At 47.1% G+C, this 11377-nt stretch overlaps 1 protein-coding gene across 1 annotated transcript in view; it reads left to right on the forward strand.

Moving 5' to 3' along the window:
• The first annotated feature begins 808 nt into the window (after positions 1 to 808).
• FECH (ferrochelatase) overlaps positions 809 to 11377 on the forward strand; it is a 34065-nt gene continuing 23496 nt past the window's right edge. Inside the window, exons 1-3 of the mRNA XM_032422739.1 lie at positions 809 to 1068; positions 6016 to 6142; positions 10610 to 10729. Coding sequence (XP_032278630.1) covers positions 1002 to 1068; positions 6016 to 6142; positions 10610 to 10729 — 314 coding nt within the window. The 5' untranslated portion in view covers positions 809 to 1001. The remainder of the gene's footprint in view (positions 1069 to 6015; positions 6143 to 10609; positions 10730 to 11377) is intronic.

Genomic DNA, 11377 nt, shown 5'->3' on the forward strand with positions numbered 1-11377 from the left:
TCTCTCCCTTAACCCCCACATAAGCCACTTGTCTGCTCTGTTCACTGCTATTTTTCCAGTGCACTCAGTAGGTGGTCAATACTTGTCCAACGAATGAATAACGTCTGAGACCTTCCTGTTCCAAGGTTGGTCTTGTACTCCAAGTTGCACAGAACAATGGGCAGGGTGGGCATGTGGAAGTGTGGGAATGCAGGAATGGCTAGAAATGAGGGAGGTGCCTGTCCCGTGTGCGGATTGGGGCCCGATAGCTACCTTGCAACGGTGCGCAGATATACCCAGAAACTTCGCCATGCCATCCCTCCCAGAAACGCATTTGCTGGGCTGGCCTTCACTTTTCCTATGTTCCCCTTTTCTCCTGTTAGCCGTATAATGTTGGCTTTCTGGTCCCACCTGTCAAACTCGGCTATACAGAGATGCTACAGAGAAATTGAATAATATGCCATTCATGAGTGTCTCATATAAAACAATTCCTTTTCCTATTCTGAAAACCAAGCGTAACAAAACTGGGTCGGCACAGTTGTGCGGTAACAAGGCAAGCAAACTGGAGAATTGAGGCAAAAGCATCCTCCTATCTCAGGAATAGTATTGGAAATGTCTGGAAAGTCCTTTGCTGAGTTGTGGCTACGGTTCCTGACTTGGCCAGGTTGGCAGTTGCAACCAGGGCATTCGTTCAGGGTGATCAGGGGCCGAGCGGGGCTCCAGAGCCGGGAACTGCCGGGTGCTGGGGCGCGGCCACTAGCGCGCACCCGACCCCTTTTACCCCCGGGACCGCCCGGCGGCGGGGCGGGCCCCCGTGAGGGGCGTGTCTTCCCTGGCCCCGCCCCCGAGGCTCCGGCCCGGCCGGCAGCGAATGAGCAGGTGCGCCGCGAGGGCTCAGGGGACGGCTACGCGAGATAAGGCGGCCTAGGGTGGCAGTGCCAGCAGCTCGGCGCCTTGGGGACCGACACCCGATCGCGCCACCGCGGGAGGAGCCCGGGTCCCGGGCCGAGGCTGCTCCGGGAATGCTTTCAGGCGGCACAAACATGGCTGCGGCCATGCGAGCTGCGAGCGCCCTGCTCCGCGATCGGCGTAAGTGAGGCTGTCGCGGCCGCCACCGCCGCCGAGGTCACTGCGACGCCCGGGGCAGCGGGCAGGGGGCAGCTAGCGCCGGGCTCCGCCGACCTGGGGGCTTCCGGGAGCGGCGCAGGAGGCTCCGCGGGACGGGGCGAGGGGCGCCGTGGAGGTGGGACAGGAAAGGGGTCGTCCCCTGGGAGGGCGAGAGGGGGGTAAGTGGGTCATCTGGGGGCCCTGGGGCACTGCCGGGGGGGGGTGTCCTGGAGCACCACCGGTCAGCTGGGTGGCCATGAGCAGTGCCGGAATTTGCCAGCGCCTTAGTTCTTATCTGTAAAATCAATAATGAGAGTCACGGGGTTGTTGTGAGCATTACGGGAGGGAGCGTGAGTTAAGGACCTGACTTAACTAAGGACATCTGTCCTGGGGTTCCCTCCCTTGTGATGGAGGTCGCAGTGTGCCCACTGCTGCTGAATGGTGACTGGACACAGACCTGACTTATTTTTTCTAAGCAGTTCCACAGTTCATCAGTCTGGTGCCTACTGAGAGGGAATGGAGAGAATCCACTTTGAATTTCCATATCTTATCACAGGTGTCTTTGTGAGGAAAATAATAAGGACCCAGTTTATACTGAGGGTCAGGCCACTCAGGGTACTGGAGCAAAGGGCATTATTTTTTAAGAAGAGGAAGCGCAATGCCGGTAACAGGGCTGAAAGATGTATTGAATTAATGTTTTCTTTCTTTGGCCCTTTCTGTGGCAAAATCTGACAGGTTCTACATTTGAGGTCATAGAACAATTTGAAAAACTTTAAATGATTTGTTGTCCAGATTATAGGTGACTAAGTGGAAGGATTCAGAAACCATAATGAAAGTGGATTTGAAGTCAATTGAATTATGGACTCTGATTTTATGATGTAGTTATAATACTTTAATCATCCTTTTGAAATGAAGGAATTAACATTATCTGGGTTAGAAAAAATTGGGTAGTATTACTGAAAACAAATTCTGAAAGTAAAAGTGTAAAAGCAAAGTTTTACACCATGTATCAATAAGAATCAATAAGAAGCTCCCTGGGGTGGGCCACATACTGTGTATACTATATATATATTTAAATTAGATAGTTGGTAGATTAATGAACACTGTTTTTTGTTTTTGCCTTTTCTTTCCAAATTTTCTACACTAAGCATCCATGTCTTTCATAATTAGAAAAAAATTTCTGGAATAATAAAAAAAGTATTAGTGTTTAAATTAAAGACACTAGAACATTTTGGTGCCATACCAGAAAGTAATTCTTTTTTGAAAGCCTCCCCTCCCCAAGTGTTTATTAATAGCCACCATATAGTACATTATTTCTGTTAATTTTTAAAATGTACCTTTTTTTAAGATTTTATTTATTTATTTGACACAGAGAGAGAGACAGCGAGAGAGGGAACACAAGCAGGGGGAGAGGGAGAAGCAGGCTTCCCACTGAGTAGGGAGCCTGATGTGGGGCTTCATCCCAAGAACCTGGGATCATGACCCGAGCCAAAGGCAGACGCCCAACCGACTGAGCCACCCAGGCGCCCCTAAAATGTACCTATTTTTATAAGTACCTTTTGAAATAAGCCTCATCTCCTATGTGATAGAAAAGGGCTCCATTATATATTTAAGTACTTGTGTGCCTTTATACCCTCCTTTGCCCCACCCCTAAGCATTCAAAATATAATAATTTGGTTTTGGAGAACCAGTTGATACCCATGAACTTAAGTCACAGATAAACTTTTGAATGCTTCACCTTTTGGGTTTGTCCAGGAGTTAGGAAGTTTTGCTTTCTTTATATTCTGCATTTTCTTAGTTTTATAGCCTTTATGGTTTGTAGGCCTTCCGCAGTTCATGTAAAAGTAGGATTAGAATACCTGGTCTTAGTTCATAAGTGGGCAAGTCCCTGCTACTGAGTATTCTTCTTGCTTAACCATATGCATTGTGCCTGGCACTGTTCTTGGGGCTGGACATAGATTTAAAAAATTTTTCCTAATCTTCACAGCGGCCCTGCAGGGTTGGCCTTATCACCATTTTACAGATGAGTAAAGTGAGGCTTGGAGGAGTTCTTTGAGTTGCCCAAGTACTGCCACACAGCCTCTTGGGCGCTATCTGGGATTTCCACCAGATCTCTCTGGCTCGAACACATACGCTCTATGCCACAGTGAGCTGAGTATATTGAGGAATCTCCATTGGTCCTTTGTTTGAATAATTAAACAACTTTAGCTACAAGTATACAAATCGTTTGGTCAGAGTCTACTCTTTGTTTCTCTGGAACCTTCAGATCATTAGGGGAGAGGAGTATCATAGAGGAGTTCTTGAGAGGTGGGTCCTGAGCACAGAGGACCCATTATTAGCAGCATTGCCCTGAGAATTTGTTCAACCACAGAGGATTGTGTAAGTGGAGGGCATGGCAGTAGATCAGCAGCTTGAAAAGCTACCAGCTCCCAAATTGTCCTAGGAAGTACTGATGTACTAGTTGACGACTCTAGTCTCACCCTGATTCCCTTCTGCCACTTTTTAAGATTCACAGGGGGAAATCTTATTATCAGCAGTCAAATCATGTAATGCCCAAATTCTATTCTGATATCCCTGGAACCCAGTATAATCTCATTCGTATAAGGAATTACAGACATGGTGGCATGATTGAGAACCTGGTTAGATCTCATGCAGTTCAGAATTGAACTTGTCTAAAATAAGGAGATGTGAGTTGGTTTGAGACTTCATTTGAGCAGAATTGAACTTCTTTATGTCAGTCTTTTGCACTTCCACTTTGAGTTAATAAGGACTGTTCAGCACAAGCTCACGTAATTGGCTCTGTTGGGATTGTGCACAATATGGATAGTTGGAAATCTAAGGGGCCTGGAGATACCATTCTCCTATATCTTATAGACAGGGTAGGTGAAAAAAAATCAGAGCAGATGTAGTCCCTGTGCTCTAGACACTTACAAATGAAACGAATGCCAGCACTAATCATATATGGCAGGCGCTGTGCAGAGTGCATCACTAGTCTTACCTGCTGTAATCATCACAAGGATCCTGGTGGCAAGGTGTCATCATTTTACTGGGGAAACTAAGGCTCAGAAAGAGCATAGCCTGGCCCAGTACATTACTAGTAAGTGGCAGAGCTGGATGCGGTCAGGTCTGCTGGTCTGCAGCCTGAGTTCCTCACCCAGACTCCTCTGACTCCTAAGTAGGAGGAGGGTAGAAGGAGACTGATCTCAAGCTGGTTTCAGACCAGCTGGTTTGAGAGCAGGGAAGGGAGAGGTCACGTGTACAGTGTGGGGCTCAGCAGCAACCACAGTCCCACGTTGCCATCTTGAGGACCTACTGTACGGCTTCAGTTTAATTTCACTGTATGTCGTTTAAGGATGAATATTCTTTTTTTTTTTTTTTTAAAGATTTTATTGAGAGAGAGAACAAGCATATGGGAGAGGCAGAGCGAGACGGAGAAGCAGGATCCCTGCTGAGCAGGGAGCCCGATGCAGGGCTCGATCCCAGGATCCTGGGATCATGACCTGAGCCGAAGGCAGACGCTTAACGACTGAGCCACCCAGGTGCCCCTTAAGGATGAATATTCTTCACGCTACAACTAAGTAGGGCCCATGGACTCCTCAGTTCAGGTGGCTTCTCCAGGCCCACACCTAACTCTTGTGGGGGCCAGGACAAGAGTGCAGATGGAGACCCACATATCATGTGTGGGATAGCAAGCTAACAAGCTGTGAAATATGTTCTCTTCTCCACTCCTGGCGACTAGACCTTCATCACGCCGTGGAGGGGTGCACTGTTGAACTCTTCGGAGTGCCTACAGAAATGTCGCGGCCTTGGGAGAGCTGCCTCTCGCCTGTAGGCTTCCCTGCTTCTCTTTGCACCACCGGCTCTGCCCCGCATGGTGAAGAGTCTTGTGCATGCACCCGAGTGGACAGTCCAGTCTGCATGTTCAAGCTCTGTTCTTGCCCCTGCAAATAGCTTCCCTTCAGGTCAAGAATTGCTTGCGCTGACGGCACCGTCAGGCCTCAGGAGGCTAGATCTAGGAAGGAGGCCTGTGCAGACCCTGGCAGTGGGTGTGGGGCTCTGGGGACAGGGAATTCTGGGGTTCCAGGTCCTGGGAGGCTGGTCAGGAATGTGAGCTGTGGACTCTGGGGCCCATGAGTCCTTGGCTCTGCTGACTGCATACCCCGTGGGGGGAGCTGCAGCAGGAGGAGGGCCAGAAAGGGCCCTCTAAAGTAGAGCCCTTGGCCTTGTCAGGGTCCAAGGGCAGTGCTAGGGTTCTCAGCACTGGTGCTTTTTTTTTTTTTTTTTAAGATTTTTTTATTTATTTGTCAGAGAGAGAGTGAGAGAGCACAAGCAGGGAGAACAGCAGGCAGAGGGAGAAGCAGGCTCCCCGCTGAGCAGGGAGCCCGATGCGGGGCTGGATCCCAGGACCCTGGGACCACGACCTGAGCCGAAGGCAGACGCTTAACCAACTGAGCCACCCAGGCGTCCCTAGCACTGGTGCTTTAAGGGAGAAGGCTTATAGGCAGATGAGGTCTGTGCAATTGACAATGGAAAACTGGCTCGACTGCCACTCCCTAAATCAATGGCTCTTAGCCTGTCGGGCAAGCTTCTCGCCCTTTGTATGAGCGGCACGCTGCTGCCAGTAACTTCCAGAAACGGGCAGTGGTTTTCGTGAAGGATCGTGTCAGAATCTGCCGAGGCAGAGTGAGGAGGTGTGTTTCTAAAAAGGCTCCATGCAGGTCCTGATATGCTATCCTAGGGGGTGCCCCCCCCACCCCGCTGTCAGAGGGATTGTAAGTGCCTTTACCCATGTGCAGAGAAATGCTGGGAAGATCGCCTTCGCTACAGCATCTCTTTAAATTTTAAATCTGGGACTGATGCTCGGAGGACTTCTTCCAAAGTAATTACTTCCCCGCTAGATTTCATGGTGTTACTTTAATTTTGCCACAGTGGTGCATGGCGGCTCGAGGACCTGCCAGCCATGGAGGGGCCAGTCGATTGGAGCCACGGCGGCCGCTGTCACGGAAACAGCCCAACATGGCAGAAGCCCCAAACCACAAGTTCAGCCGGGGAAGAGGTATGACTCTAATTTTAGGTACTAATAAGAATTTCTTTTTGTGGATGCCAACACCAGTGAGTGGCTACAAGCAGCCTTAGGAGGAAAGCTGCGGGGGAATGCCAGTATGTAAGGAGTGGGGTTATTTTCTTGGCTTTCTTTCAGTAACTAGAAAACTGCAGGTCTCTCTCTCTCTCTCTCTCTCACACACACACACACACCCCTAAGGTTTTAAATTTTTTTTGAAATTTTTTACAGATTAAAAAAATTTTTTTTTTTTAATTTTATTTATTTATTTGACAGAGAGAGAGAGACAGCGAGAGAGGGAACACAAGCAGGGGGAGTGGGAGAGGGAGAAGCAGGCTTCCCATGGAGCAGGGAGCCCGACGCGGGGCTCGATCCCAGGACCCTGGGATCATGACCTGAGCTGAAGGCAGACGCTTAACGACTGAGCCACCCAGGTGCCCCTAAAATTTTTTATTAAAAAAATTTTTTCCAGCTTTATTGGGGTATGATTGACAAAGAAAATCCCACCGGGCTTTTGTTAAAGGACACATAGCTCAGTACAGTCTGCAAATCATGTAGGAATCTAGTCCTGGAATATGTCATGTAACACAAATTATATGTATTGCTGGAAAGGTATTTACGAACCTAGCATAATCACACCTATAAAATGTAGGTCGTGTAGAGGATAAAGAATAACTAATCTGTCAAGAATTTATGTGGTAAACTCTGCCCATTGTTTTTCACTGTTAACACAGTGAACAAAATTAGAACTGACATAATATGATTTGCGATTTATTAAAGGAATAAAGTATCTGTTCCGTACTTCGCCCCTGCTGTTTGCTGGTGGGCGTCAGCAGGCATGGCGGGCATGGCGTTGTTGTCGGGTGTCCTCTTCCATAGCAGAAGCCACAGCCCTTCTTAAGTCTTCCCTGGTACAGACGCAGCACAAGACTCTAAAAGGCAATTATTTAGATGAGTACACAGAAATAGCACACTTCAATACTAGCAGGGTTAAAGAAGGAAAGTCGCTGTGAACTATTAACTCCTTGACCTTTCTTCTAGACAAGATGTTCCATGAAAGCAATACAGCTATGAAAATGAATAGTCTTTTTTTTTTTTTTTCAAAGATTTTATTTATTTATTTGACAGAGAGAGACACAGCGAGAGAGGGAACACAAGCAGGGGGAGTGGGAGAGGGAGAAGCAGGCTTCCCCACGGAGCAGGGAGCCCGATGCGGGGCTCGATCCCAGGACCCTGGGATCATGACCTGAGCTGAAGGCAGACGCTTAACGACTGAGCCACCCAGGCGCCCTGAAAATGAATAGTCTTATTTTGTGTTTGTTATTTTTCATTGTGTGATCCTGGGTACGTTGATTGAACACTGAGTAAAACTGAGGTTTTGGGGGGATAGAGCCTTAGGCAAAGTGTTGAAGCCTTTTCAAGGGAGAAGTTTTAAATTTATGCTATTTATACTTTTACATTCAAACAAAGGGAACTTGACATTCAGAGCTTGGTGTCAGATGGGCTGTGTCTGGAGGGGAGGAGAGACAGAGTGACCCTTGCTAAAGCTTTGCACTTCACATTCTCGCAAAGAGGGTGTCAGACTAGGACAGCTAATGCGCCATTCATCATGCACAACACAGTTTTGAATTAAGTGCATGTGTATTTAGGTATTTTCAAATTGTGTGCATCTCTTTCATGTGTAACATCATCGTGGTTTACAAAACATGGGTTTGCAGGGCAGAGTAACATCCAATTTAAAGCCACTCTTGTTCTGAGCTCAGGTGTTATAGATGAAAAACAGTTCTAAATCTCGTTTGCACATTGATACCCTCTGTGGCTTAGGTAGGTCTCTTAGCTTGGGGTTTCTTAACCAGTAATCTGTTAACTGGCAGCAATCCATGGAAAAATGCGCTTAATTTATTGTGAGTCACAGATTTTGAGGGTGAGAGACAGGATCCCAGAACACTGGTGGTCTAAGTAGAAAGATTAAGGGAGTATTACAGTTTCACAATATAATGAATCTGGAATTTTCAGGTATCAAGAAAAGAAAACTAAATACCAGCTTGTTAATTCATCGATAGGATTTTTGGTCAGAGGAGGTGGACAAGTTGTAGGACAATGACTGTCTTCCAAAATAATTGCTTGGTTTAGTAAAAAGGAGGGTAAACCCTCTTCCTCTAACTCAGTGGTTCTCAGTAGAGGGAGGGGGGAACCCTCCCCTCCCACTCCCCAGACATAGTTGGCGATGTCTGGGGACGTTTTTGGTTGTCACAACTCAGGTGGGGTGTGTGCTGTTGCCATCTAGCAAGTAGAGGCCAGGATGCTACTGAAACCCTGCGTCGTACAACACGGCCCTCCACAGCCAAGGATCATCCAGCCCAAAATGCCTGTAGTGCCAAGGAAGAGAAACGTTGGCCTAAGACGATGTGAAAAGTGAACCTAGTTCATCCTTATGATGGGCTCTAAACGGGAAGATCCCTGACTTCACTGGAATGCAACATACCCCTTACCCCAGGAATTGGTTCTTATTTTGAAAATTTAGGCTGAGAACTGATTTCTGCCTCATTCCCCTGTAGTGTGTTTGCTCAAAAACCAGTTTCCACGTGTATACATTTGACACCCTCTGCTGCCTCACATTATCACCAAATGTTAGTGTTTGTTTAAAAATTGCAATTAAACTGTCCTCGTGATCTCATTGGCTTTAGAACACATTAGGAACAGTCTTCCAAACAAGAGCCATCTCGGCAGGATCGGCTCAGTCACTGCAGCAGTTTGAGGTGGTCTTGGTGTAGGAGGGTTAGAAAGTGGGACCCCTCCGCATTTGTAATAATGGTGTTTTACATAAACCTCAGTCTGGTCATTCTTAGCTGCTTTATCAAAGAGTGAATGGAGACTACATTCAGCCATAAGAAGGAAAGAATACTGATTCATGCTATCGCATGGATGAACCTTGAAAATTGTATGCTAAGGGAAAGAAACCAGATACAAAGGGCCACATATTATGTGATTCTATTTCTACGAATAGGCAGATCCATAGACCCAGAAAGCAGGTCAGTGGTTGCCAAGAGTGAGCAGGAGGGAGAATGGGGAATGGCTCTAGTGGGGGGAATATTCTTTCAGGGTAATGAAAATGTTTAGGAATTAGATAGTTGTAACGGTCGCATAACTTGGTGCGTGTATTAGAAACCACTGAATTGTAGTTTGACATGGCAGATTTTATGATATGTAAATTATATCTAAATTTTTCCAAATGCAAAAAAAAAAAAGTGCAGGAATGGAAGAAATACTCCTTGTCCTTTAGTGTCCGCACCTGCAGGCTCTTTCACTGCCGTCACAGGGCTACTGTTCACAGGAACACACGGGCCTCCAGTTCTCCAGGCTCTCATCTCTGGCTATGACCTCAGAGTTCCAAGTCTCCAGTCTTGGGCTGCTGGCGGCCACCCGAAGCATGCGAGGGGCACTTGGTCCCACTCTGGCTCCATCTTGCGCCCTGAAGGGGTGTAGGAATGGAGAACTCCTCTTGACCTGGCTCACGTTAATCTGTGCAGGCTCTAGAGCTGCTCCAGATTTTAGAGGTTTAGAGTTTGCCTAGTCCTTTGGTTTATTTAACTTCCCCCAAACTGCTTGATTTTCTTTTTTTGCTTCTTCTGGCTCATTCAGTGCTGGACCTATTTGAATAAGTTAGAGCAATTTCTTGCAGGAATCCCCTAAGCAGTGGCTCTAGATGGAGGATGGAGAGGTGAGTGCCACATGAGACGTGTACTTTATCGTAGCTGGAGACACTGAAGATGGAGTAAAGGCAGGCTCTGGAAAAGGCAGCAGAGTAGCAAGAAATAATTTGTCAGTAGTAATTTAATGTAATAATTAAAGAGAAGGGAGCAGGTAAAGAATTAGAGATGGGCTGGTATTATACTGTGGAGGTTTAAACTTCTGGGAAGCCCATGGCTTCTCTGTGTATAATAGAATTTCTGTGTTCCAGATCATGCTAAATAACTAAGTACGCTATCTTATTTAATTCTCAAAACAACCTTTTGAGGTAGTTGGTGGACTCTCTATCTTATAGATGAAGAAACTGAAGTTTGGAGAGACCACGTCATTTGTGTATTCATAAGGCATTCACATGAACAGTTTTTCCAGCCTCAGGACAATTGTAGATTTATACCTTGGCTCTCAGTCCCTAAGGAATGGGATCTTTGTTCAGGACTGACCGTTTAGTGGAGAAACGTTTCGAGCCCAGAGAAGACCAGCGTCATGGATGGAGCTAGGAGACCGAGGTCAGAGTCAGAGCTGGGACCGTGCGGAACCAGAGGCCTGGCGTGTTCCCAGATAGGCAGCCGTGGGATGCCCGTGCACAGCTCTGTAGGTCTGTACCTTTGCTTTGAACAGACTGGGTGTGAGTGTGCTAGCTGAACCAAGATTGTACCCTAGAGGAGAAAAATAAAAAGTTACAAATCAACCATTGCATTTTGTTTCCTGTAGGAAGCCAAAAACTGGAATATTAATGCTAAACATGGGAGGCCCTGAAACCCTGGGAGATGTTCACGACTTCCTTCTGAGGCTCTTCTTGGACCGAGACCTCATGACGCTTCCTATTCAAAAGTAAGACACGTCTAAGTACCTGTGCTTCTTCCTAACTTGTGCCGTCCCTCTGGCCTTACACGTACCTCGGTCCTTTAGTTTCAAAAAATAAATGGTTTTAATGCTTATCTGGTAGTGGCTAGAGCAGCATTATTATTTTCTTAGGTATAAGAAGGATTTGAGGGGCGCCTGGGTGGCTCAGTGGGTTAAGCATCTGCCTTCGGCTCAGGTCATGATCCCAGGGTCCTGGGATCGAGCCCCGCATCGGGCTCCTGGCTCGGCGGGAAGCCTGCTTCTCCCTCTCCCTCTGCCTCTCTCCCTGCTCATGCTTTCTCTCTCTCTATCTCTGTGTCTCAAATGAATAAATAAAATCTTTAAAAAAAAAAAAAAGAAGGATTTGATATTGCAAGAATTGCAGGAGAGAGAGAAAGCAAGTTGGGGAGGGGATCCCCCTTGAGCCCTTTCCTCCCCAGAGCTCTGGAAATCGCAGTTGTCTTGACACAACTGATGTCCCTTTAAAGATGTTACAGGTACATTTGTACTTGGCACTCACCGGCTGATTAATACGCAGGGAAGCAGTGATTAGTATTCATTCATACTGTGAGTATGGACGGTGACTGCCTCTTTCCTTTCATCCTTCCCTCCCTCCTTCCTTCTCTTCTCTTTTAA

Source organism: Phoca vitulina, unplaced genomic scaffold, assembly GCF_004348235.1.
Source record: "Phoca vitulina isolate PV1807 unplaced genomic scaffold, GSC_HSeal_1.0 scaffold27, whole genome shotgun sequence".
Taxonomy (NCBI): Eukaryota; Metazoa; Chordata; class Mammalia; order Carnivora; family Phocidae; genus Phoca; species Phoca vitulina.